The sequence below is a fragment of the Budorcas taxicolor genome, chromosome 21 (genome assembly GCF_023091745.1).
Source record: "Budorcas taxicolor isolate Tak-1 chromosome 21, Takin1.1, whole genome shotgun sequence".
NCBI lineage: Eukaryota > Metazoa > Chordata > Mammalia > Artiodactyla > Bovidae > Budorcas > Budorcas taxicolor.
Genome location: NC_068930.1, coordinates 38,006,595 through 38,033,740, shown reverse-complemented (window position 1 = coordinate 38,033,740; position 27,146 = coordinate 38,006,595). Strand labels below are relative to the sequence as shown.

The window sequence follows — 27,146 nt, the reverse complement described above, 5'->3', positions numbered from 1 at the left end:
CCTGAGCTCCTTCCAAAGGCCAAATTAGTCTTAGATCCCCTTACAGTGTGCAAGAAGGGGCCTCTCAGAGGCGCTGTCCAGCCCCGTCCTCTTCCACAGGAAGAGAATGAGGCTCGGGAAAGGCCAGGTCTGCCCAGGATCACCAAGGGTGATGGAGATCCCAGGTCTCTGCCACCAGCCCAGAGCTCACTGGGGTCGCCCAAACTCACGGCCTCAGCACCTGGTGCCACCTTGGTCACCCTGGGAAGGCACGTATGGGAGAGGGAAGAACCATGCAGAACCTGTAGCATGGGGCTGGCCCAGGAGAGCGCAGGGCAGACAGAAGGGGAGCGGGCAGTTCCAGCCCTGCAGGGGTCTGTGAGGCAGCCAGAAACTGGGCTCAGATTCAGAGAGGGGAACTGCCCCTAGTCTGCCACAGTCCCCTCTCCAGGAGTTACTGCTCAGGAAAATCTCCCAGCAAATCCCAAAAGGCCTGGATCAGACCTCCCTGGCAGTCTAGCGGTTAAGACTCTGCGCTCCCAATGCAGGGAACATGGGTTCTATCCCTGGTGGGGGAAGATCCCACATGCTGCATGGCACAGCCAAAAAGAAATCTCCAAAAGCCTGCATGAGGGGCAGGAGGGAGGGAAACAAAGGAGAGGGGAGGGAAGAATGCCTGGGTCCCTCTCTGCACGCCTCCCCAGGCCCCCACCCTCCATCTCTGGCCCTGCCATAGTTCTGTCCACCATTCCCATGAACAGCCCCTAGCTCCCCTCCCCATCTCCCACCCCTGGCTCAGGGGACCCCTTTTCACACATCCTTCGGGGTTTTAAAACCTATGGGCTTTATCTTGAAGGGAGTTCAAGAGTTTCTAAGGCACAAATCCCACTCCAGCACTGTCACTGCCCTGGGGGTTGAAAAGCCAAGCTCGCTTAGCACACAAAGCCTGCCCACCAGCGCCTCCTTGCTGGAGCCACCCCCTCTGCACACACACACTGACCCCTGGCCTGCCTGCTGGCCCTCGCCTGCCCTCTCTCCTCTGGCCCAGATACTTCCCTCACCACAGGTTTCTCCCACAGGGTCTTATTTGATCAGCTTTATCTCCCAGAATGGGCCCCTTGAAGGCAGGGAGGCCAGAGGCTGTTTCTAGCATGGAGAGGCCTGCCCAGGGAAGTGGTCAGGGGGTGGAGGCTGGGAAGGGGAAAAGGCCCACTCTTGAGGTGAGGAAAGGTGGGATGCAGGAGTGTCTGGGCTCCAGGTCCTTGCCTGACAGGCAGAGCAGTGCTCGAAAGCTGTGGGTTTAGAGCTCACTCCTGCCTCACGCTAACCAGGAGCCCTTCAGCTCCAAGGATCTCGGGAGAGGGGGTGAGGCTCACAGGGGCAGGAGGTACTAAGTCATGAACAGGAACCCCCATCCTTACCCCCTGACCAAATGGTGTGGAAGGCAAGGAGCAGGCACAGGTAAATAAATAGCTTGTTTATTAGTAATATGTTACATTATTAAAGTGCATTGAGAAGAGATGCAGGGGCCGAAGCTGGAAGGCCACCAGCCCCAGGCCCTGCCCCAGGCTGGCCAGACACAGCCAGAGAAGGGCCCAGCTCTCTGCTGAAATCCATGGACAGGGCTGGGGGCAGAGCCGCCCACCTGGAGAGCTTGGCCCAGGCCGTCCCTACAGGAATTCACAGTTTAGCCTAAGTTATAACAAGTCCTGAGCTGAAGGTGGGAGGCTAGGAGCATGGAAGCACAGCCCTTGGGGAAGAGGGCTGAGGGGAGGGGAGGGGACCCCCTCCCCGCCCCCCAACCCCCAATGCCAAGGGCAGAGTCCTAGAAACCTCCCCCTGAGGACCTGGCTCCTCCTTTGAAATGAACACGGTGAACCTAGGGCTCAGTTTTCTCCTTCATTCTCCCCTGTCTCCCTCATCCCACCCCCTCCCTCAACCACCCCGACCAGGGGCATGGACGAACGTCCCCTTCAGACTGGGCTCCCAGGGCAGAGCCAGCTCATGCTTCTTTCTTCAAACCCATGCCCATCCCTGGACTCTCATCCCATTCCCAGGAGCCGTAGACCGAGGCCCCCCCTGCCCCCCCATGACCCATCCCTCCCCCAACCCCTCCCTCCCCACCCTACCCCGCATGTAGTTTTGGTATTTCATACAGATGCAGTCAGAAGTAGCTATACATGAAAGAAGCCTAACATAAAAATAGAGCTTTTTCCGTCCTTCCGTCCGGAAAGCAAACATCCTTCAATAAACATGCAAGGCAGCTGCCTAGAGGGACCCAGGGCTGATGAGGAGGTCACAGAGGGCAGCCCTGGGCCTGCAGGAATACTAGCCTCCCCGAGTCCTGGCAGGAGGGAGAATGAGGGGGTGATCTGGGTCTAGCGAGTCCAGAAGGACTCGGGCCTCAGCCCTAAGGTCCAGAGATGGGGTCCCTCATTCCTCTTTTTAAACCCCACTCTCTGGCCCACAGGCTCTTAGGCCAAGAGCATCACTGCATTTCATCCGTTTGAGGAGGAGTTTTTGAAAAATAATCTCCAAAAGACAGTCTTGCATCAAGGCCCCAGCTTCACAGTCGGAGCCTGCGCTGTGTGGCCTGCAACACCCTCGCCCCACGGGGGCCCAACAGCCGCCTGCGGCTGGCCATCTGCAGGCCCGGTGTCCCCCGTCAGGTTTACGCAGTCCCCCTGGGAAGAAGTGGTGGACAAGGAGCTCCTGGGCCCAGCCGGTTCCGGGTGTGAGACTTTTCTCGTGCCTCGGGGCTGCAGAAGCCTGCAGCACACCCGGCCCCGTGAGGCTCTAATGGACCAGCAGGCCAAGGATGAGCGTGGGCAGGACACCCAGCCAGAGGCTGGTGGCCACAGTGCAGGCGTGGCCCAGCAGTTGTGAGGTCATGGCGCTGTCCTCGCGCAGCAGCTCCCAGTGCTGAGCTTCGCGGAGGTAGGAGTCCTCCTGGGCCTCGCAGTAGTAGTGGCCGTAATGGAGGTCTGTGAGGTTCTCGATGAACAGGATGCAGCTGGGGCTCTGGTGGCTGGGCTCACAGCTCTGCTCCACACTGTTCTCGTGGCGCCAGGAGTAGGTGGCATGGCGGGACTCCATGGGGCAGCTCAGGTAGTAGCGGGAGTTCTGGGCCAGGGAGACCTTCTGCAGCGGGGCCTGCTCTGGGGAGTGAGAGGGAGGGAGCCGTGAGGAGCGGTGAGGGCTCCCAGGGCAGGCTGTGTCCTCCCACACTGATAGGGCTACAAGGCCAAGGCTTCTAAATGAACGCGGGGACACCAGCCCCCCTTCTCCTCCTTACTCTCCCCTGCCTCCCTCACCCGACTCCTTGTAGAACCCCCACACCAAGGGGGCTCCTTCCACAGGACTGTCCTGCCCCATCTGTCTGGAGCCCCCAGGACCAGATTTGGCCTCCCTTGGACAGGGCAATGGGGCACGAATATACCATCCCCACTGGACTGCAGCCTCTGATAGGTACCTGGCTTCGGGTTGGGGCACCCCTTGTGTGGCTCGACTGGACTGATGGACTGCAGCACTGGCCTGGAGTTGGAAGGAAGAGAGAGGCTAAGAAAACAGGAGGCCACAGGCCCGGCCCCTTCCCTGGTCTCACCCCCGACCAGTAGCAGCAGTGGTGCCCACTCGGAGGAGGGTCTGGCCAGAAGGGACGCCGCCCACCAAGCACCACTGCTGTGTCCACTTTCTCCTAGGAGCAGGGGGCCCGGCCAACATACTCTTGGGAGCTGTAGATGGAGACACAGCGGTCCTGGTACCAGCCGCAGTAGGGGTCGCGGGCCATGAGGCAGCCGTGACAGCCCCCGGTGTAGACTTCACACAGGTCCAGGGGAACCTGGCTCACCTCCCACTGGGAGTTCACATACAGTTTCCGCTGGAAGGGAAAAAATGACCAGTCAGGTCAGGGACCCCAACTGAGTTCTAAGCCCCCAGGCTGAGGTCCAGCTGCCTGGCAGGCCCAGGGGCCCAGAGACCCTGAAAAGGACATGCGAGTCACACACAGACGGGCTCTGTCCTCAGGTCACGTTGGCCCCACAGGGCGGGTTGAGGGTGGGGAGGCTCACCCGGTCAGCATCCAGTGACATGGCCTGGATAGCGGCCGCACGGCGGAAGGGCTGGATCTCCAAGATGTTGAAGACAAGGCCGTGCTCCCGCTCCCCCGGCTCCACCACCTTGTGGATGGTGCCCTTGTCTGTGGGTGAAGAGCAGAGGGTCAGCAGGCGGGAGCCCCACCACAGAGCCAGGCAGCCTCCCCCTGGGCTGAGCTGACCAGGAAAGACACAGGTAGGCAGGGCTATTTAAGTCAAGGCTCAGGCGAGGGTCAGAGGACTGGGGTGGGGTGGGGAAAGGACAGCAGGACTGGGGAGGGTCTTAAGGGCCCAAAGATATCACAGGAAGTTTCCAAGACTGGGCCAGGGAGGCCATCCCAGGAGGCTCTGGGCTCCCCAAGGCCATAAGGGGAAGCCGGAGCACGGAGAAGAGAACCAGCAGTCCCACGTGCCCCAGCACTGCCAAGCCTCCAGCTACACGCATCGGTTACAGTACTTCATTTAACCCCCCATCCCCTGGGAGGAGGGTATCAACATCCCCACTTCAAAGGAAAGGAAATGAGGCTCACAGAGACCAAGCAACTTGCTCAAGGTCACGCAACTGGTGACTGGAACTCAGAGCAGGCAGAACTAGACCCTTCCAACCTCTTCTGTTTCCTGGACTTTCGGATGTGCTTTCTTTGAAATAAACGTTTTATTTTGGAATAATTTCGGATGTACTGAAAAGTCACAAAGACAGCCCAGAGTTCCCATATACCCTTTGTCCAGTCTCCCCGAAGGTCAGCATCTTGTGCGACTGTGAGGTCTGTCTCAGCCGAGCAGTTGACACTGGTTTGTTATGATTAAGTCGACTACAGACTTTATTGGGATTTCACGGGTTTTTCCGCTAATGTCCTTTGTCTGTTCCAGGATCCAATCCAGGATTCCATACTGCATACGCAGTCTTAGGGGATTTTTTTATTTTTCTAAAGTCTTAGACCTGAAAAGGACCTTAGGTTCCACATAGGGGATCCCAAGGTCATATACTAAGCTGCCTGCCTCAGAGCCCGGAGCTCTCTCCATTCACTCCTGTCGGGGACTAATGGGCATCCTGACCCCTGAGTCTTCCCAATCCTACCTCCCCGGCTGTCCCAGTTTCTAGAATAGCCTACCTCACTTTCCCTCCCTCCCAATTTCCCAGGGCATCACTTGCCCCAAAAAAGCAGTCAGATGATCAGATGACTGCCTGCCGGGGACATTGCCTCTAAGTGTCCACGATCCCCCCTCTGCGGGTTCTGGGATGTGGTTCCTGGCTCCCTTGGCCTGACAGGCTTCCAGCCCACGTACTACCTTCACACCCACACTGCCCTTCACCTTCTCCACACAGCCCGGTGACAACCTCTCATAGCTTCTTCCAGCTGTAACAGCCTCCCATTCTCTGCAGAAGGCTCAGAAAGTCCTATCTCCCATCCAGCCCCAATCCTTCATGCTGCAAACTCCAAAACAGTATCTCTCTGATGGCCCTCAGGGAGAACCGAGACAAATGCCCTCATCACTCAAGTGCATCGGCTTCCAGGTCTGCAGAAAGGGAGCCTACAGCTCCCTCAGCCCAGGACCAGCCTGCCTTGTCCTGGCTCCTGCTCCCAGTCCTACATCGTCACCCCCCTACACCCCAGTGCTCTATCCTGCTGGCTGGTCACAATAGCCGGGCCATCCGCTGCTGGAGCAGAGCAAGGACAGGGGTCAGTGAGTGGAGCCAGGGAGCAGAGCAAGGACAGGGGTCAGTGAGTGGAGCCAGGGAGCAGAGCAAGGACAGGGGTCAGTGAGTGGAGCCAGGGAGCAGAGCAAGGACAGGGGTCAGTGGGTGGAGCCAGGGAGCAGAGCAAGGACAGGGGTCAGTGGGTAGAGCCAGGATGAATGGAGAAGTCAAGGGGTGGTGGATCTCACAACTCGGAAGCCAAGCCTGTGAACGGGAAATTACTCTCCCCAAGACTCCTAAGCGCCAAAACACCAATGAGGCCACTGTGACCCTGAGAAAACCCCAAGGTGAAGCAACAGCAGGAAGTCACATAGGCGGTATGTGCAGTCGCGGGGGCTGCCTGAGGCCTAGACTCTAGGACCCCGGAGGCGTTAGGCACTGGGGGAGACACTGCATTTCTGATGGCACCAGCACCCAGTCCTAAGGAAGGCCTATAGCACCCTCCCCTCAATACTGATCTCCATGGCTGCTCCCAGAGCATCTTCGCCCACAGTCTGGGACCAGGAAGTGGCTCTAAAGCCACCGCAGGGCTATTTTCTTCATGGCCAATGACCTTCTGGGATGCAGGCTCATCTTTAAGAATGTTCTATTCTGCTTCTGCAGCCAGCCAGACCCCACTCCCAGAGGGAGCCCGTCTAGGGAAAAGGAGGTGGCCCCGCAGTCCTCCGCAAGACCCTGCAAAGGCGCTGCCATCTGGAGGCCCTTCCTCATATCTCATGAAACTCTTTGCATCCCACAGCAGATGTTTCCTCTTACCTACATAATCTCAAAGACAGCGAGAGGGGCCAGTTTCCTCACTCTACCTGGCAGAGGCCCATAGGACACCTGGGACCAGGCCCTTTCACCTGACTTTCCACATCTCTTCCTACCATCCTCAGGAGTCAGAGTGCTGGACCAAGCTACACCCAGCTTTGCTCACACTCACTACATTTCTGCCTCTGAATCTGGGTACCTTCCAGCCTTCGATGCCCTCCTCCCTCTGCCCCATCTCCTCCAGGAAGCCCTCACTGATTGACTCTTTCACAGCTACACATATTAATTCCTGACAGCTCTTAGCCACTCAGTTCTCCCTTCCAGGTATAACTATCCAACCAGATGTTAACGACATTACTCTTTATACTCATTTTTACCAAGCAGACTGGAGAGGGGGTCCCGGGTAGCCCCTCACCTGTGGTTAGGTAAAGCACGTGGAAGGTCTCCCCATTGCTGGCATGCATGCGGTGGACAACCACCTTCTGGTAGTGGTATTTAGAGTGGAACAGTGGTGTCTTCAGAGGCCCCATGGGCTCCACCCTCTGCACCACCTCAGGGTGACTGTCGGCCACTTGGAAGGTCTCTGTGGGTATCGGCTGCCGGTCTGGGAGGCACTGGGCGAGGAGAACAGGTCCAGATCAGTGGGGTGGCTGGGAGATGGGGTCGCAGCCTGAGCCATGGCGGGTGTCACTGCTCACCTTGCCAGGCCGTGGGTTGGGGAGGCTCGAGTGGTAGCCCTTGAGTGAGGAAGTGCAGAAGACCTTGTCAATGTCACCGAGGGAGTACACGCAGACAGCCGAGTAGTTCCTGGGGGGACACAGAGACCACCTCAGTGGGAGGCCCAGGACCGCCCATCTCCACTCACTCAGGCCAGCCCTGCACCAGATGGAGTGTAACTACAGCCTAGCGACCAAGCCTCCTGGCCTTCGAGCTCCGTGACAGCAGGGACTCTCCTGGAGGCCAAGGCCAGCGCCTGAGTGTTAGCAAATACCACTGAAAGAAGGAGAGAGGCAGGACAGAAAGAGGGAGGGACGGAAGTTCAGCCTAATTTCTCTCTTTTGCAATATAAAACCACAACCTGTATTCTGTCACGGAATCACTAAGTTCAGAGGTCAACCCCAGGGCAGGAGGAATCCCAACACATCCATCCTTGGGATGTTAATGGCCACAGAGGCCAGAACTCCATCCTCCTCCCAGCCCGCTGGGTCCATGCACACGGGAGCCCCAGAGCAGGGTCTTGGTTTCCCCACCCTGCCCCCACCCTCCCCACACACACCCTCACTTAGGCCTGCCTTGTTTTCAATCAATGAGAGTGATTAAGAGGTGTGATTATCAGGCACAGGCAATGCCTGAGCAGGTGTGATAGCACCCAGCACCCTGAGAGGCCTCGGCAGCCTTTTCCCAGGGCCCAGCAGCCGCTCTGCGCACACAGCTAGCGGACACACAGGCCCAGTAGCCGTGAGCATGCATATGGCACATGTGCACACAGCCGTCTATACAGACTCACAAACGCACCAGCATGCACATCCTCCTGAGCACTGTGTCCGCCCAACCCAGGTCCAGCAACAGCCTTGTCCCTTGAGCCTGGAATCCCTGTGCTTGCCATATCAGCCATCCCCTTGACAAGGCATAAGTGCTCTGATCCCCACTGGACACTCACCAGCCTAGCCCCAGGACAAGGCCACTCACCAGGGGTTGGAGAAGACACCGTAGACCCTAGTGTCCTTCCACTGGCCATTAGGGTCGGGGAGCAGGAAGACGTCCTGGAGCCGGTTGAAGTTCCTATTGGTGGCAGCATCACTGCACACCAGCATGGCTTTCAGGAAGGTGTTCCACTTGGACACCGACAGTGAACTCTCACCACCCTGGTCCCCCTGGAAGGGAGGAGAGGAGGGGGAGGTCCCTCAGCACCTGCCTGGGCTGCCCCACATACCCGGGGCACCTGATGCCGGGAAGGCCAGCATCCAGGCTTCTGAGGAGGAAAAGAGGCCCTGCAAAGGGCCAGGACCTGCCAAGGGGCTCCAGGTGGCAGGCCTGGCTGATCCAGGGCACAGGGCCCACAGTGGGGACCTGCAGGGTGCAGGGGTCAGGTCCCCATCGAGCACACTGGCTCAGACACACGTCTGCCCACTCTTACACATTCACACTCACACACATGACACAGACCTACACAACCCAGCATCTTCACGCAGGTGAAACACAAAACGTCAACACATGCTTGTTCCCACGCATATGCTCGCACACACTCTCCACGAATACACACCTGTGCACACCCTCACACATGCACGTGACCCCAACCATCACTACCCATTCACAGATGCACCGACCCTCCTGTGCACACCCTCTTCCTCCCACAGTCCCACAGACTCCCTCGCACACTTGCACACACACAGGCACTCACACACTCACTCACTCCTGTTCAGGCACAGACACTCGCTCGCCCACCCTGCTCTGGCTCACCCTGCACAGCTGGGCCACTCGGGACACATTGAGCGGGGCCTCGGGATTCTTGTCAGGGTTGTCCTCTCGGAAGAAGTAGTAGATCTTGTCATCATAGGCCTGGTCTTGGTGCACGATGGTGGCCTTGATGAACTGTGGGTCTGCCGGGGACAGATATGAACGGGTGTGAGGCCGGGAGCCTCTCAGAGGACCCAGCCCCCGAGTCTGCACAAACCAACCCACGTCCAATCACACCAGGAATAAACTTCAGAACGCCAGGTCCAACACCCCAAGGGGGCCGAGACTCTGCACCCCCACCCCTCACCTGTTTTGCCCTCTCCTACAAAGATGTCATTGGCCCAGGAGCAATGACTTCATGCTGAGGGACTCGGAGGAGTCCCTGGGGGCCTCTATGTCACCTCTGCCTAATTGGTAGAAGAGGGAGTGGGTGTGGCCCCACATGAGCTCAGCAGAGGGACACGCCGTGGCTCCTGAGGACCCCACACGGGTCTGGGGCTTCCTCTGATGTGTCTCCAGAGGGTGTCAGGCCCATTCTGCCCCCACATCTTCACCTCTGCTATCCCCCGCTCCTGGCCAGGACCACCTCCTTGGCTCTCTTGTCTCAGGACTGCACCCAGCTCCCACTTTACTGATGGCCTGTGGCCCCAGCAGCCCTCAGGGAGACTCCCCAGAAACATGAGGACCCCTGAGCATTCACACACCCTCAATGGCCCGGCCCAGCCCAGTGGGAGTCTGACTCACTCTGCATGACGGTGTCACTGGTGTACAGCTCTATCTCACCCTTGATGCGGCGGAACCTAGGGATCTTCCCGTTATATTCCTGCTTCCGGATGGTGGAGTACACCTCGTCCCCTGGGCACAGTGGGAGGGCCACGGATAAGGGCATGCAGCTCTTGGAAGTCCCTCCATGGGGCCTGGACCAGGCACAGAGCTGACTGCCCTCCCCCAGCCCAGCACAGCTGCCCTCAAGGCACCCGCCTGCTCCAGCCACGGCCCTACCGTCAAATGGCCCTACCGTCAAACAGAACCAGGGAGTTCTCATCAGGGCTGAAGGGCGCATAACCTTTCCTCTCCCCAAGAAACTCCACAGAGTTGTTCACCTGGGGGAGACCAAGGGGGTGAGAAAGCCACGTGGTCCCATGGTCATTGCCTCCCATGGGTGCCAGCGGCTCAGCCAGGGTCCCCATCCTCCCAGGAACTCTGTACAAGATGAGACCAGCCACAGAGCGCCGCCCCCACCTCTTCCCACCTTGGGGGGCAGAAGCCCATCCAGACAAGGGTGAGCTGACCAGGCACACAGGGAGGGCCCTCCTCACCAGGATCCAGCAGCTGGGGCGCCGAGCATTGGTGCCACAGGCCAGCAGCCCTTCGTTCTGCTTCTCCAGGAGTGTGATGTAGTTCCCACAGTCCTGCCAGGAAAGGCAGAAGGCAAGAAGTTGGTTGGAGGCCCTGGCAGGCCTAGCACTAGGATCCTCAGTCTTGGGAAAGAAGGCTTTAGAAATCTAAGCCCAGGAGGTATCTCTAAGGAGAGCCCGAGTGGGTGCAGTTGACTCCCACCCCCCTAAAAACAGAGGAATGGTTTAGGGAAGGAGTGTCTCCTGCTCAGGCCAGGAACCCTAGGACAGGGCTGCCTCTCTCCTCCTGGACTGCGGCTCCCAAGACAGGGCCAGGGCTCCTTCCTCAGGCTCTTAGGGACTTTTCCAAGGGGCCCAGCCTCCTCCCTGCACTCCCTTCTCCCCACTCACCTGCTTGTCCCGGCAGGACCCCTTGGTGGAGCCAATGTTCACCTGGGGGAACAGGGAGGGGGGATGTGAGTCCACCTGCCAGGGGCAAGATGCCCCCAACTTCTTTCCATGCATCCTCAGGATGGGCTCGTTTGACAGATGAGCAATTAAGGCTTCAAAAAGGGGAGTGATTTACCCAAGATCACACAGGCTACTCAGCCTGAGACCCAGAGCCAAAGCCCAGAGCTCACGAGCCAGTCCAGAAATCTCACAAGACAGGGTCACGGGGTTTGGGAGGCCAGCTTCCTGCTAGGCCTCCCTAGTCAGTGCTCTCCACCCGGCCAGGCCTGTTAGCTTCATGCCTGTCTCCACATCACCCCAGCACCCAGGCCAGTCAGGACCACTTTCAGGGAGCCTTTCCCCAGACACCACTTATGGGGTATAACAGGGGGCTGACCAGTTCTGGAAGACATGCCATCTCCCCCAGATTCCCTGAAGCCTCTCACCAAGGCCAGAGAGGAGATAAGATGGGGAAAGGGACTTCCCTGATAGTCCAGTGGTTAAGAATTCACAGGCCGATGCAGGGGACACAGGTTCAATCTCTGGTCTGGGAAGACCCCACATGCCACAGAGCAACTAATTTTGTGTGCCCGTGAGTCACAACTACTGAGCCCGTGCCCTAGAGCCCGTGCTCCAAAACAAGGGAAGCCACTGCAAGGAGAAGCCCGCGCACCGGGCTCAACGAGAGAAACCCCGCACGCAGCAAGCAAAGCCCAGCTCAGCCAAAACAATCAATCAATCAGTCAAAAGAAGATGGGGAAGGAAGAAGAGAGAAGGGGGCAGGAGAGGGTCCAGGCTCACCGTGCGCACGGAGGCGTTCCTGCCCTTGGAGAAGTCAAAGACATAGACTCTGTTGCGTCCGCCCACCCACACGGAGGAGCTGCCTGGCTCATGGAAAAGCACCGTGTGTGGCTCAGTTGAGCCGAAGTCCACGTGGTCCTGCCCTGCATGGCCTAAGGAAAAGACAACAGGCAGAAAACGTTGAGGCTGGAAGATCCCAGCCTGCCCTCCACGCACACCGCATCCGCTGAGCTATGAGGGCTTGGAGCTGGCTATGGAGACATTGGACTCAGAGCTGTGAGCAGGAAATGAGAGGAGCCCTCTGGTAGGGGCTGGCAACCAGCTGTCCTCACCCCAAAGCCAAGGGCCCTACCCTACAATATGTATGACCTCAGAGTCGGGACAGAATTTAAGGACCCCGGGGAAGAACTGACCCCCACCCCACCCCACGCCCCCGCACACGCACTCTGCTGCTCCCAAGAGGGCTGGGCTTGGAGAGGAGGTCCCTCAGCTCCGCTCTGAGGCTCTCTACCGCCTAGGACAGAGCAAGCAGGCACCTCCACCTCCCGCAGGAAGCAAGGCCTCTAAGAACCCCATGGACAGTTCAGGCTCCCAGGAATCACTTTGCTCGGAACCCTCTCCCCTCCTTCAGGAGGCCCTCTCTGACCCTTCCCAGCCTACCCCACCCCCTGAGTGAGCAGGTCAGTAAGGATCAAAGCCAGAAAGGAATCTTAATGTCCAGTTCCTCCCATTTTAGAGATGGGAAAACAAAGGTCCAGAGAGGGGCAGCCCAAACTCACACGGGCAGTAGTAGCAGGCCAGGGACCAGAGCTTCTGCCCCCAAGCTGGACTCTGCCCTGGACTGCCCTGGCCTGGTTTCACAAGGATGCCAGCTCACTCCCGGGGGGATGACCAGCCCCCACTTCCCCGCAGCTCTGGGATGGGGGCCCTTCGCGGAGCATAGCCTGGGCCTTTAAGTAGAAGGGCTGATTGGGACAGTTTTACCCAAAAAAGAAACCTGCAGCCACTGCCTCCGGGGAGAAGATGTCTCATCTCCGGTGACATCGCTGAGGTCGTCCTGGTTGCAGGGCTAAATTACAGGAATGGGACAGCCTGTGGCAGCGCCCTCAGCAATCAGCCATAACTAGCATCATCCCACCTCCGACCAGCCTGTGCCCTCAGCCTGATCACTGTTTATTCAGCTGCAGCAAACTCAAGGGCAGCAGGCAGTGACACCCAAGCAGGACACCCTCAGCCCAGACAGAAAAGAACTGCCCTGTCCTTGCCTTTGCCCCCAGGCCCCCTCAGTGCCATTTGAGCCATTCCTCCTGATTCTGCACTCAGCAGGGACAGAGCGCCCTCTCCACCCTGCAACCTCCACCCTCTCCACTTTCACCCCCTTTCCTTAAGACACATTCTTGCATGGCCAGGTCACAGAAGCAAGCGGGCTATTCTCAGACACCACCTCAGCTGTGGCCCAGCTCACTGTATAGAGGCCAGAACCAAGGGCCTTCAGGAACACTCTAGCTCAAGGTCGCACTGGAGGCAGGAGATTCTGGCTCATCCAGACTGAGTGTTGGTAGACAGGAATGCTCATGAAGACGCCAGCACTGCGGGCCACAGAGAAGCGCTGAGCTCACGGCCCTTGGGTTCACCTGGTGAGGGCTCAGCCAGGGCTGGCAGGCTCCCCTTCCCCAGCAGCTGGGATAAAATTAGAGTGTTAGAGTGCTTGGGGAGAGACACAAGGTTTTCCTGACTCAGCACCCTGGCTCCGGCTCCCCTTTCACCCGCAGCCTGAGCAGCCACCACCGGCCCCGCAGCCTAACCCAGAATCGAGACAGTCTGTGGCCCCAGCTCCCCACCTATTCCTCGAGACGCCCAGGCGGCCAGAAAAAGCTACATGTCTGGGCCTGAAGACGTGGGGCTGGAACCTGAGATCTGAGGCCCTCCAGAGGCCAAAGGGGAGGAGACCCAAGCTCAGGTCACACTGGCCGCCTCCAAACAGTCGCCTCAGCTCACAGCCTCAGAGGAGGGGTCTACACAGCCAATGCTTGGCCCTAGTCGTGGAGGAAGGGGCACAGGAGGGGCCCTGAGGGAGCCTGTGTCTGGGGTCACAGGGCCATCCAAGTGAGGAGGAGATGCAGCCTGTTCTGGGCAGTCTAGTCTGATGGGACAGCTGTGGCCTGGCCCTGGAGAGCAAGCTCTGCAGGGAGGCCTGTCCCTACCCTGGAACCCAGTTGGAGGGGTGAAACAGCCACACCAAAGCAAGTCTCCATGGCGCTCAAGCAAAACTGGTACAGACCCTGGGATGCTCACAAAGTATCGCTGAGAACACACAGGGAGGGTGAAGGCTGCACGGAAGTTGGGGGGCTGCTGGGTGCATATGGGGGTGCTGCTGGGTATAGCATGACAGGACAGCCCTGCACAGATCTGCAAGCGTGAGCTCTGCTGTGCTCAAATCCTGGCTGTGGCTGTCAGGGTCAGGAGTGGGAGGGAGGCAGGAACTGCTCACCTCATCTTAAGGGGAGAAACAGGAGCCCAGGAGCATTGCCTCCCTTGACCCCGAGGCGCCCGCCCCTCCCAGCTCTGAGCCTGGTGATGTGTATGGGGGAGATGGCACCAGCTCAGCCCCAGGACGAGGCCTTGGCTCGTTCCCTACCCCAGCCCCAGCCCGGCTCCCGCACTGCCCGAGGCCCTCAAAGGGCCTGATTGTGCAGGGGAAGTGTCTGAGCGGCAGCAGCTCGATGAATACATGAAAGGAAGCTTTGTTCAGGTCACAGGAGCGGGGGCTGGGGGGCTCAGGGGCAGGAGGGCTGCCTGGAAGTGAAGGCAGCACCAAGTCTTGGAGGCCAGGATCTGTGGCCCCTTGGCACCAAGAGGGGAGGGGGTGGCATTCAAGGCTCCACTCCAGCAGGGGTTGAACAAGGCCGGGGCCTGCTCCTAAAGAGATTCAGTTTTGTATCCCTAAATATGTCTTCTTGCTTCCTTAGGAATCCAAAAGGATGGAGAAGGCAGAAAGACCTATGCTAGATGGGTAAGAAACAGGCAGGAAGAGACTTCTAGGCAGTGGAAACAGCCTGAGCAAAGGTGGGGAAGCTGACAGTGTGGTGGGTGAAGAGACCTAAAGAGAGGAGACTGGGGAAGGTGGGCTGAAGCCCCCAGTGTGGTGATGGGGGAAGGGCAAGGCAGGGGACCAAGGCTACACCAACCCATGCCCTTCAGTCTCCGGACCTGCCTTCTCTTTCCAATGAGCAGGGCCAGGATCCACAGAGCCTCCGCTCCTCCAGCATCCCTGCACCCCAGGTCGCCCTGTCTGACCAGCACCGCCACCCCCCCCCCCACCACTTCCTATCCTGGAAGTCTAAAAGGAGCACCGTCTGGCACCGTGTCTCCCCCCTCACTCCCCGGCCTGACGCATTAGTGGCTGACTAAGTGGTAGCTAAAAGCTCCCAGAATAACCAGGGGTTCAGGCAGGGGAGAGGGCTAGGGACACACGGGATAGACATGGCTCCAGAGGCGAGCCAGGCACAAGCCCCCTACCCCCATGTGATTCTTTGCCAATCCTGGCTCCTTCTCGACCAAGAAAGGACACACTCAGGCTGCCCTGTACCCAGCTAGACTCCGTGACCACCTGACCCCCCTCAGCCCCAGACAGAAATGAGGGTCAAGAAGATGGCCAGGTGTCAGGGGGGCAGCCCTCCCCCATCAGGCCCTCAGCCAGACCATCCCTGGGGCTCAGATCCTGTGGGAACCAATCAGACCTGACCCCTCTGGTGGCCCCCATCCTCCCAGCACAATACCAGCAACAGACTGTCTGGGACAAGTGTGACCTTCTGTGGAGGGGGTTTTCCTAAAGCGGGGCTGCCTGCTGGAGCACCATTCTTCCTCATCAGCGCTGGGTGCTGTCATGCATGTCCTTACTGTCCCTGCATCCTCACTGCCCGTGAAAGAGGGCTGCTCAGGGGAGGGGGGAGTGGTCACTAGAATGGGGAGCAGTGGCATTATCTGTGAAGGGAGCAACAAGGGATGGGCCCACAGTCCGGTCTGGACAAGGACAGCCTTCCAAGCTGACCCACTGACCCAACAGGCCTTGAATGCTAACCTCAAGGAGCCCTTTGAGAGCAGGCATGGGGCAAGCTCAGAGAATGGCAGGAATGCGGTATCCAGCAGGGAGTGCCTGCAGCAGGCAGCCAGGGAGGCCCAGGCATGGGGCAAGAGCCAGGCCACCCTCCGACTGGAGGCCCAACCACAGCTGTCAGGAGCCTCCTCCCATAGTCGGGCCCCACCCTGGATCACCAGACCCACCTCACACCCTCGCCAGAGGAAGAAGAGGGAAGGCCCACGCAGGGCCCAGGAATTAGCCCTCAGGCTCGCCATCCTGTGGAAGCCCACAGGTCAAGGAGAAGGGAAGGGAACAGTGGCTGAGCTGAGGGGCCCGGAGGCCAGAGAGACGGTGCCACTGGCCCAGGACACAGAACTAGGGAGACAGAGCAGGGCCAGGCAGCAGCTCAGGTTTCTGGAGCTCATCGCCCTGCTCCAGCCCAGGACCACAGCCTGGACTTCCGTGAGAGCATCCTGATCTTCCAAAGCCGGCCATCCCCTTCTCTCGGCCACCCTGGGTCATCTCCTGCTCTCTACCCTACATTCCCTTGCTGGCCAAGGGAAGAGTCACTGACCGGGTAACTAGAGGGATCACCCATCCACCATCCTTCCAGGTAGGACTCTGAATGACAGAAACCTTTCCACTGGAAGAGGTGAGGGGCTAAGGAACAAATGTTTCATCGTTGCCTCCCGCAAAATGGCAGGGAGGAGGGCCCGGGAAGCCGCTCCTTGTATCCAGAAGCCCAGCTTATGTGATGGCATGGGCCTGTGCTAAGGAAGGGCTGTGCTTGCTGTTGGGGTGCTGGCGACACTCGGTGGCAGGTGGCACCCCTGAGGCGGTACTCAGGGTCGTGGGAGGGGTGCCTCTCTTTATCAACCGTGGGAACAGTGAGCTGTGTGCTGAGCCATGGGGGAGGGTCTTCCCACCCATCAAGGTCAGCCGTGGGTGGCAGGGAAGCATACCTCATGTACGGACTCAGCCTGGGTTCTCTCTGCGCTCCCTGTGGCAGCCAGGTGGCTGGGTGGCCGTGACTTGACCAGGGACTGGGCCTTCCTGAGTGTGGCTTCCTCCTCAGTGGATTGGAGGGCCTGGTACTTGCTAAGGTCTAGGTTTTATGACCCACCGTGACTTAGCAGCAGCAGCAGCAGTGACTCTTAGAACCAAACACTCGGGGTTAAGCTTGGGGGCATTTGGGGGAAAGCGTGGGGTTGTGAGTACTGGATAAGTCAGAGACGGCTTTCTGAAGGTCCAGGCAACAATGGAACCACATCCTCATCTGCCTCCACCAACTAGCTCACTAAATCCCCCCAACCACCCTGCAAAGAAGGCAGGACAGCACTTGCATGCCCATTTTACAGACAGGAAAACTAAGGGCCCTCCATGCCACCAAGGGCTGTGTGCTCTCTGCACTGTACCACTGTTCTCGAAGGACCAGAAGGCTTGGCTTGCTGGAGAGACGAGCTGGGGCAAAGGCTTGAGGGTAAGGAGCAGTGTGGAGAATATGCTGAGTGTGTGCTGGAGGCGGGGCTGAACAAAGATAGATTTGGGGGCTCAGGGAAGGCTAGCACAGAGGCCCAGCCAGACAGGGGAGGAGGCTCCAAGCCCAGGGAAGGCAGGAAGCCACGTCCTGTCCGGATTCTGCCCAGATTCCACTGGTTCTTCAGCTCAACAGATTCTAAAAGCCCCAGAGTGAAGCTGAAGTCAGGTGGTAGCTCTTTCAAAGGAGAGGATAGGCAGAGACACTAGGCCTGCCCTTGGGCCCAGGGCCAGAGTAGGAATCAGGGAGAGGGCAAAGGATGGCTAAACCACCCCAAATGGAAGGAGGCAGGCAGGACAGGGGGCTTGAGAAACAGAAGGTTCCTTAGCTCAGCCTTAGCCTGGGCCAGAGGGGAAGGAGGGAGGGGTCAGAGAGCAAGGGCAGCCAGCCAGCATGGGCAGTTAGGGAGAGCTGGCAGGGGCCAGGCTGCCAGGGCTGCATTTCATCAGCAATCAGAAATGCCAAAGGGGGAGACGACACAGGCAACGATGATACCCCCACCTAACTGTTTCACAGCATTTACTAAGTGCTGGGCAGTACTCGAGTGTCAGATGTAGTAACTCATTCAATCATCACCGACCTCTTCGAAGGGAGCTTCTTTTATTATGCCCTGTACGTTCTACCGATGAGGGCAGCCAGACACAGAGAAGTTGTGTAACTTGCCCAAGATCACCCAGCTCACTGGTGGTGTGGAGGCTGACACTCAGGCAGACTGAATCTGAAACCTGGGTTTATAACACTGGGCTCCAAAGGTGAGCCCTTGGAAGCTTCTAGGCCAGCCTCTCTCATACAAATGAGGAGACTGAGAACCAGAGAGGGTGGAACCTGGTCAGAGGCTACTTGCCTGACCTCTATCCACGATGCTCTAAAGAGAGTGTGTGTGTAAGAAAGCGTGGGTGTGCAGGCCTGAGGGAGGCAGGGACTAGGGACCTGGGGGTGTGTGCCGCACTGCGTGCTGACCAGTACACAAGCATCCCATGATCTCTGCCCAGAATAGAAGAAGCAGAGTGCAGCGTGGGCAGGCTATAGCGAAGGGAGGGTGTGCTCAGAGACCCTTCTTAACCATCCAACCAGCCAGGCTCCCGCCCAACCTGCACTGGTTAAAAAAAGAAAACAAAACACTGCTTCTACCTCCCAACTCAAGAACCCACCGCGGGTCCCAACTGCGTGTCGCAGCAGGGCCCACCTCCTCCGCTGGGCAGTCGAGGCCCGCCCGTCTCTGCTCCTCTCTGCCATGGCTGCATCCCGCTTCTACCCCTTCGCTTGCGCTCTCCCTTCCCGACCGCCTTTCCCCTTCTCTCTGTGCACACGGTCTTACCTGGGCTTGAAGATCTAGCCTCAACCCCCCTCTCCCCCCGCCGGCTTCAGGAAGTGTCCCAGACTGCTCCAGGCCTCATGGTTCCGTCCTCCCTCTGACCTTGCTCTATACACCATCTGGCACACACCATCTTCTCTCAGATCACATTGTTTGGTGGAATTTCACCTGGACTGTGGGGTCCTGAGGGTGAAGCCCAGTCCCCAGGGCCAATGCAAGGTCAGGACAGGCAAGTGCGGGCAGCTGAGGACGTTAAAAAGAAGCAGGACTAGGGTAGGCCAAAGCCCAAGGTCAGACTCAGAGACACCTTAGGACAGGCTCCTGGGCCACCAACAGGGTACCTTCCTCCCTCACTAGGCTGGCAAAGAGCCCTGGGCCCAGAAGACAAGGATACAAGCAGCAATCTATGCCACATTCTGCCCCACTTCACGTCCCTGCTCCCGTCTAGCCTGGCTCTTCCTCCTCCACCAGGCAGTCGTCCCAGGTTGCACCACCCCACACTGACCCTTCCTGCTCTCACTTCCTGTCCCAGTCCTTGGCTGCACCAGGCTCCTGACCTCCCCAGGTGCCTTCTCTAGTCACAGGCTGCAGGACCACCTCTCCAGGTACCAGCAGGCCCTCCAAGGGCAAACCCAGAACCTCTCCTCTGCCCTCACCGGAAAAGCAACTGAACACAGACCTAGACACAGAGCGGGGACTAGCTGCCCTCCTTCGTGAGGGCTGCCCCCAGGGGTGCTGGGTTAGAGCCTCACCCCTGACTGGCAGAAGGGGTGCGGAGATGCAGCAGCCTCAGCCTAATCCCCGGCTGCCGTGACGGTTAAACCCCGATTAGCCCATGCAGCGACACAGATCAACCTGCTCCCAGGACCTGAGGCCCAGCTGCCCCGAGGAAAAGAGCAGAAGAATGCGTGGAGCTGGCGCAAATCCAAAGTCCTGAAGGGAGGAGGTCAAGCTGCTGAGGCTCCCAGGAGCAGACAGCGCTGGGGCAGGGAGAGTCTGGGTCCAGCTGAACTGGAAATGGGTTTGGGGAGCCACAGCATGAAGACCAGAGAAAGCAATGGCCCCCCACTCCAGTACTCTTGCCTGGAAAATTCCATGGATGGAGGAGCCTGGTAGGCTGCAGTCCATGGGGTCGCTAAGAGTCGGACACGACTGAGCGACTTCACTTTCACTTTTCACTTTCATGCATTGGAGAAGGAAATGGCAACCCACGCCAGTGTTCTTGCCTGGAGAATGCCTGGGACGGTGGAGCCTGGTGGGCAGCTGTCTCTGGGGTCGCACAGAGTCGGACACGACTGAAGCAACTTAGCAGCAGCAGCAGCAGCAGCATGAAGACAGACAGACAAGTGGAGGGAGGCCAAGAGCTGAGGCCAAGGACAGTCCTGGGAGGAAGACACTGCCCTGGTCCCGGCTCCGCCCATCTCACTGGGTGATGCTGGGCCAGTCCCTGGCTTCTCTGGCCTCAGTTTCCCGATATGTGGAATGAGTGGTTAGCCCAGGTGAACTCTGACGTTTGTTTTCTGACATCAGGCTCTGAGAGTTAGAGTCATCCGAGAAGGCTCCTTGGAGGAAGTGAGATTGAACCAACAGAAAGAAGGAAGTGGGGCAAGTTGGGTGCTTGGAGGAATGACCAGCAGGGCAACAAGCAGCAGGGCAATGGCCTTGAGGCAGGAAAGCATGGGGAGTGGGGAATGCTGAGGGAAGACCTACGGCCAAGGTGGGGTGGGGGTGCAATAACGGGCTTGGAGGCAGGCTGGCCATCGGGAACAAGAAAGGGATGGATGAAATGGTCCCTCAAGCCTGGGCTGGCTAGGAAAGGGAGAAGCCCAAGTCCTCTGACATTTGGGGGCCACAGTCCCTGCTCTAGGAGGACCCCCTTCCTCCCCCACCCTTGAAGAGAGGTGGCTTCCGGGGCAGCCAGGACTGACCAAAAAAGGAAACCAAGAAAGGAGGAACCAGAGCTGTCAACTAGAGCAGAGGAAGTGCTGTCAGCCCCTTGTGACACAGCTAGACTGCCCGGCAGTGGCACTGGGGGTGGAGGACAGGACGTCAGCTGGGGCCTGAGCTGTCAACTCGGGGGCCACCCACTCCTACCACTGCCCCTTGCAGGCCACTGGGTCCCACCCCGTAGGCTGAGCCTCGGCGTCCCACCTGCCCATTAGGGGTCCTGGCTCAGCCTTCCTCAAAGAAGGGTGTCCTGCTCTCCCTGCTTCTCCCAAGTGCCCAGCCTGGGTAGTGATCCACCCTGGGTAAGGAGGTGAAGGTTCCTGGAAGTGGAAGCTGGGCAGAGGAAGGCCATCTGCACCTCCCACACCAGCAGGGCCTGGCTGACGCTGGGCGAGCTCCTCAGCCCGTGAAGCATCTCTGCTGAGGACTGGGCCTCCTCACCCGGGGAACACCTGTGGTCAGGAGCCAGCAGGAAAGCTCTGGGGTCCCTGGACCTGCCCCAGCTTCCCATCAGGGAGCTACGACACAGGGAGGTCTTCCCTGCCCACCATGGTCCTTCCTTCCTGCTGCTGGGCTGGCTGTGGAAGGCCAGGTGGCCTAGCTCAGACATCCCCCTCCTACAAGAAACCCTCCTGGAGCCCCTAGGCCAGGCTGACTCAATGTTCCTCCACACAGCTCCTTGCCTCTCCTTCGTCCTAGTTGCAAATTCTGGGATCTGAAATCCTGTCATACCAGGGTACTTCCTCCTGTCCCTCCCCTCTCAAGCTGGCTCCTATTCCACGTACCATCCTGAGTGATCACCTCTTCCAGGAAGCCTTCTCTGATTGTGCAGACTGGATTAGGTACCTCCTTGACCCCCACAGCTGCCCTCTGTGACAGGCCCTGACATGTTGCATTGTAACTGCAGGTTGACTTGCCTATTTGTCTCATCTACACAGAGAAGCCTATGCACTCATCTAGTTTCTCATTCCTGGTTCCCTAGGCCCAGGACCAGCACAAGGTTGGCCCCAGCAAATGATAAATGCCAAAAATACTGAATTACTATGCCCACCCCCGGAGTTACAGACCAAATGAGCCATTTCCTCCAGCTGATCAGCCATCAACTTATGAGGGAAAATGATAGGAAAGAACAGAAAACTAAAGGAGTTCCCCTGACTTCCCAGGTTTTGGTTTCTCCTCACTGCTTGGGTTTGAAGAGACCACTACAGCCTCCACCTGCCCCAGAAAGGCAAAGGATTAGTGTTCTGATAAGAATGTGCTCAGTCGCTTCAGTCATATCCAACTCTTTGCAACCCTACGGACTGCAGCCCGCCAGGCTCTCTGCCATGGGGTTTTCCAGCCAAGAATACTGGGTGGGTTGCCATGCCCTCCCCCAGGGGGTCTCCCATGACCCAGGGACTGGACCTTCATCTCCTGCATTGCAGGTGGATTCTGTTATCACTGAGCCACCAGCTCCTTCCTACAGGGAAGCTTTGGGCTTCCCTGATGGCTCGGCGGTAAAGAATCCACCTGCAATGCAGGAGATGCAGGTCCAGTCCCTGAGTCATGGAAGATCCCCTGGGGGAGGGCACAGCAACCCACTCCAATATTCTCGCTCGGGAAAACCCATGGTCAGAGCAGCCTGGCAGGTTACAGCCCACAGCGTCACAAAAGAGTCAGACACGATTTAGTGACTAAACAACACCTGCTTTGGAAATTTGAGGAAACTGAGGCTCAGAAAAAGTCAAGCACTTGCCCAGAGATACACAGAAAATCATCAGAGCTGGGTCCAGAACCAGGCTTCCAACTTCCCATCTCTTTCTCCCTCATCATGGTCGTCTTGGGCCAGTGCCGGACATCTTACATCCCAGCCTGCTCTTAGAATCTTCATTATTCAGGAAAGGGGGACCACAGAGCCAGCAGGAAACTCCCAGTGACATCACCAAGCATCTCTCCCAGCTTAGAAACTCCCCTTCCTCCTGGGACTTGTCCCCCCCTACCCCCACCCCCCACCCCCGCCCCGTTCTGCAAGGGGAGTTCACCTTGAAGGTGATGAATACATCTGAGTCCCCAAGGGGGCAAGGATTTCCACTGGAAATGGTGATGCTTGGGGAGCCCCAGCTGTGACCTCATCCCCTAAAGGAGGTGACAACAACCCCCTACCCTGGGGAGTGGCCCCATAATGGCTCCCCCAGCAGCTGCCGAGTCAACAATAACATCCTGTGTTTTAACTGGACAAGGGAGATGGCAGAACCAGCTGGATAAGTGGACACTGCGCTCTACTTCTTGCTGTGGACAAGCTGGCTCACCTCTGACCTTGGAGATCAGGGTCTTCTGGGTCTTCTCCATTTCCTTCAACCAGGGATGGAATGGGAGAGGGGTACACAAGCATGCCCACCTCCTGCCTTCACCTGCAAACCACTCCCCTCCAGCTCCTGCTGCAGGGAAGTCAGGTCCACAAAGTCACACCCTTGACTGACCCCTGTCTCAGTGACAGCTCTAGGGGGAAAAACTCCAGAGCCCTGACAAGCTCTGAGGGTCAGAGACAAGGACAGAGCTCAAGGGCAACTGGCAGTTCTGGGCCAACCTTTCTCAGGCTGGAGAGGCATCAGCCCCCTGACAAGAACAGGCTAGGACCTTCCCAGAACTCCCTTATCTAATCATCCCCTAGGACTTGGGGGTTCAAGAGGCAGAAAATAAATGACAGAGAAAGATCCCTCTATATCCATTCCAGTCCTCACACTTGTCCCGGCTTATAATTAAAACCCCAGTTTAGGCCTCATGGAAAAGCAGCTCCAGAACCACCATTTTCCTTGGTCTAGTCATTCCTGGAGGCCGCCATCCCCATCCCTTCACCCCACTGGTATACAGGGACCTAGGCCTCCAGCAAGGCTGGGAAGGTCCTCCTCTCACCCTACTCCTGGGTTTGCCCTGCCCAAGCCCATTCCTGTCCGACTGCCATGTGTCACTCCATGGGAAATAGGAGGCAGCTGTCAGCTAGGCATACCATTACCAGCTGGTGGTCCTGGGGGACAGGTGGATGGCAGGGTTTGTCTGGCCTGTGGGGTGCCTGGCACCAGTGAAGAAGATCACAGATTGCTCTTGGCCAAGAAAGGTGAGGGGCTGGCAGACCCAAGTGGAGGTCAATAGTGCGTTACCCAACAGAGGGCACGGCCAGTGCGGCTACAATAGTGAAATGCGTGCAGCGGAGAGAGCACCTTGGAAAGTGGGTAAGAGGACAGAAATCAGTTTTAAATAGCCTCAGGGTGGGAACTAAGTGCCCGACGAGATGGGAAGGCAGCATTAAGTGCTAAAAGGTGGGTGTGCATTAAATATGTGTGTGAAAGGGTATCTTGGGAAGACTGGGGGATGGGGAAAAGCAGAGCCAAAGGCAAGGGGTTTGGCACAAGGGGAGATTTCAGAACACTCAGGCAGGGGGAGATTTTAGAACACTCAGATGTGGCCATCATCCCCTTCAAAGTGCACAAACGCCGTGCTGTCCAAGACAGCTAAGCAGACTGAGGAAAGGCAAGGATGCTGAGAAGGAAGAGAGAGCCCAGGGTGGAGCTGGTATGACTGAGGGGCGTGTTGGTGTCCACCTTAAGTGCACAGTCAGGACTCAGATGCCCCGCTCCACTTGCACCAGGAATATCTTTGTCTGGGTAGCAGAGCTGGCCAAGAAACGGCCTAAATCTTTCTCCACTTCCTAACTCAGAATAAGCTCTGGTCCCTGCCAGATCAGAGCCCCCTCTCTGCAATGTGAGCTCACACAATGCACAGTGACCTTGGGCGAGTCACATTCCATCCACTGCAGCAGCAGCTCAGGCCACTTGCTTTTGGAGTGGGTTTTTCTTTTTTTCTCTCTTCTCCGCTAAGAATACCTGCCCCAGATAATGCTCAGGCTCTGGCAATCCCTGCAAACCGCCTCAGGCATCAAAGAGCTCCCGGAGGGGCCAAATCTACCAGCCCCCCAACCCCCACTGCCGGTCCACCACCACCGCAGGGGGGCCGCGCCGACGCCGAACATGGGGACAGAGCCCAGTGGCAGAGGGGTGGGGAAGCATTTTTGTGCATTGCAGAGGAGGGGAGCTCAGTCCCTCGAGGCATAAAACCCCTCAAACCACCCAGCTGGCTTTCCGACCCACGTACAGTGGTCTAAACTGAGACGCCCCTGGGGGAGACTCCGGTCCCCCAAGTTCACATAACCATGAGGGCCTAAAAGCTGCACTCCTTCCCCAGGTCCTCTGCCTGGGGGTCCCAATGGCCGCGCCCCACCCATCGGGTACTGCCCCCACGCTGGCGCCGAGCCCTGTGACAACTGCCACGTGCGGACAAGGGGGGAGCGGCTGGTCCCAGCACTGCAGAGGCAGAGCCCGGGTGCCCGAAGCCTCTGCACCGCACCTTGTCCGGGCTCTCCACAGGGTGCCCACCCCTTTACCCGGCCCGCGCTTGGGGCCGGGGCGGGGGGCGGGGGCAGGCAGCGGGGTCTTTGTTCCCGCAGCCCGAGCGCAGCGGCGGCAGCAAAGGGTCCGCGCCCCCTTGCCGGCCCCACTGGCTCCCCCGCACGCAGCTAGAGCCCGCAGCTCTGGAAGATAGAGCCGGGTGGGGGTCCCGGCGGAAGAAAGGATCCCCCGCACAGAGGCCCGGGCGCTGGAGGACGATGAGTGCCTAGGGCCGAGAAGAGGGCCCTCTCCGTCCCCCTGAGCCCGGCCGCTGCGGCTCCCGGCTGCGGGAGGACTTGGAGCGACTTAGCTGGGCTCCGGCCCCCGCCGCTCGCTCGCCGCAGCGTTACAGCCCGCTCCGGTGTGGCCGCGCGCACATTCACACACTCACCCGGACCCACACGCTACCGGCGGGGACAGCCCGGGACCCACAGAGCCGCGCGCACGCACTCCCTCCGGTGCCGCACACTCCGCACCCGCCCCGCGCGGCACTGGATCCCGCGCCCCGCAGCTCGAGCGGCGCCACCTACCTTTCCAGACAGCGGAGATGCGGGGTCCGCTCTTCGGGTGGCCTTGGGAGGCGGCGGCCGTCCAGACCAGCTGCAGCAGCAGCCGCAGCGGGAACCTGGACCGAGCCAGAGGGCTGGAAACGCGGGCTCGCGGGGCGCCGAGGGCGGTGCATCTGGACGGAGGCGGTGTCATCCCTGGAGCGGAGCGACGGCGGAGAGCAGCCAGACTGAGCCAGCGCCCGAGCGAGAGCTGAAGCCAGTGCGAGGAGGCGGAGTCAAACGCCTGACCCCACCCCGCCCCTCCCCCGCCCCTCTTCTCTAGGCTAGCCAAGGGGAGATGTAAGTGCCCCCCCTCCCCCTCACGCCCCAGGGAAACCTACACCACCTCTTTCTGGGCAACTCCACCGGCAGGCAGAACCCGGGTGGGCAGCGAGCAAGACAGACTTATGGTCTTCCGTGATGAGCTCCAGGTTCTGTCCCCTCTCTGGGCCTTAGAGTCGCTCCCCCCACACCATAAAGGGATTAGCCTAGCCTAAAAGTCAGGCAGGACCTCTCCTGAGGGCTCAGACAACCTCGCTAATGGTCAGCTAAGTGTTTGGACCCTGAAAGCTGTGGTTCTCAGAGGACAGGCTGGCCAGAGTGGACACAGCTCCTCTGAGCCTATAAGCAGAAGCAAGAAGCTTTTCCTTAAGCAAGGGGGGCGGGTTTTGTGCAGAGGGTCAATAATCTGTGGGGAGCACTCAGAGCCCCATCCTTGCTCTGCTGTAAGAACACGGAATTTTCATCTTGGCCTGGCTCCCTCCCCTCCCCTCTCCTCCCTTCCCCAGCCAGCAGCCTTCTGGGCTGCCTCCCCCCCCCCCCCCCCAGCCAGCTGGTGTATGCTCAGAAAATCCAAACTCATTTCCATGTGAGTGGAGGGGGATATAATTAAGAAGGCCCCTTCCCCAAGTAGAAAGAGAGGGAAGCATCTTGCATGCCCAGGACTCACTGCTGGGGAAACAAAGTCAGGCCAGCTTTAAGGGCTCTCTGCCCACAGGATGCACAGGGCTCAGCTGAGCAGGCAATCTGATGACCCAGTGGTGACCCCCTGCAGGTCTGACCACATCCCTCTGCAGTCATCTGAACTGCCCAGGCAACTCTGCCATCAGCTCATCTTTTCCGAGCCGCACATCTGCCCTTTGTAAAGGAGTCTCCTCTCCCTCAAGCCAGTCAGGATCCAGACCCTCCAACTGTGCTTCAGCCCAACCTAAGCGTGGTGGGAAATCCACTTACCCAGTGCTGGTGCTGTGCCCTGCTGTGCTATGTCGCTTCAGTCGTGTCCGACTCTTTGAGACCCCATGGACGGTAGCCCACCAGGCTCCTCTGTCCATGGAGATTCTCCAGACCAGAATACTGGAGTGGGTTGCCATGCCGTCCTCCAGGGGATCTTCCTGACTTAAGGATCAAACCTGAGTCTCTTATGTCTCCAGCACTGGCAGGTGGGTTCTTCACCACCTGCGCCACCTGGGAAGCCCCACCTACTGCTTACTGACCGTCTGTCCTCAGGTGGACTGCCCGTAGAGAAGACAGGTTGAGGAGGAAGTAGCAGAAGTGCACTGGGGCCCCCAAGACCCACACACCTAGCTGGACTTGATTCACACACTGCAGGCACCACCAAAGACAGGGAGCAGGCTGCCCTGGCCCCAGCCCCAGCGCCAGCCCTCTGCCCAGCCTGCAGCCACAGGAAAAGGCTATCACCAGGAAGTTCGGCCTTACCATTCCATACT

The 27,146-nt window shown here is 58.7% G+C and overlaps 1 protein-coding gene across 2 annotated transcripts; it reads right to left on the bottom strand.

Annotated features, from left to right (window-relative positions):
• Positions 1 to 2,129: 2,129 nt before the first annotated feature.
• SEMA7A (semaphorin 7A (John Milton Hagen blood group)) lies at positions 2,130 to 25,594 on the bottom strand. Of its 2 annotated transcripts, none has more exons than XM_052659637.1 (14): positions 25,402 to 25,594; positions 11,571 to 11,722; positions 10,731 to 10,772; positions 10,302 to 10,394; positions 10,001 to 10,085; positions 9,727 to 9,837; positions 8,986 to 9,125; positions 8,215 to 8,399; positions 7,224 to 7,332; positions 6,941 to 7,139; positions 4,050 to 4,177; positions 3,705 to 3,859; positions 3,452 to 3,513; positions 2,130 to 3,137 (listed from the first exon to the last, which is right to left on the bottom strand). In XM_052659637.1, exons 1-14 carry the CDS (start codon positions 25,571 to 25,573, stop codon positions 2,776 to 2,778), a joined length of 1,995 nt encoding a protein of 664 aa, XP_052515597.1. In that variant the 5' UTR covers positions 25,574 to 25,594; the 3' UTR covers positions 2,130 to 2,775. The 2 variants fall into 2 exon arrangements, with proteins under 2 accessions (XP_052515597.1, XP_052515598.1); XM_052659638.1 differs by having other exon boundaries at positions 2,892 to 3,132.
• Positions 25,595 to 27,146: the final 1,552 nt, after the last annotated feature.

What these genes read in the sequence shown, in the direction of transcription:
- SEMA7A (XM_052659637.1), bottom strand. Translation starts at nt 25,573, where the DNA reads ATGACACCGCCTCCGTCCAGATGCACCGCCCTCGGCGCCCCGCGAGCC. An exon ending in GAGTGGCCCAGCTGTGCAGG is followed by an intron (nt 8,400 to 8,985) that starts GTGAGCCAGAGC and finishes CCTCCCTTCCAG; the next exon opens with GGGGACCAGGGTGGTGAGAG. An exon ending in TGTCACTGGATGCTGACCGG is followed by an intron (nt 3,860 to 4,049) that starts GTGAGCCTCCCC and finishes TTTCCCTTCCAG; the next exon opens with CGGAAACTGTATGTGAACTC.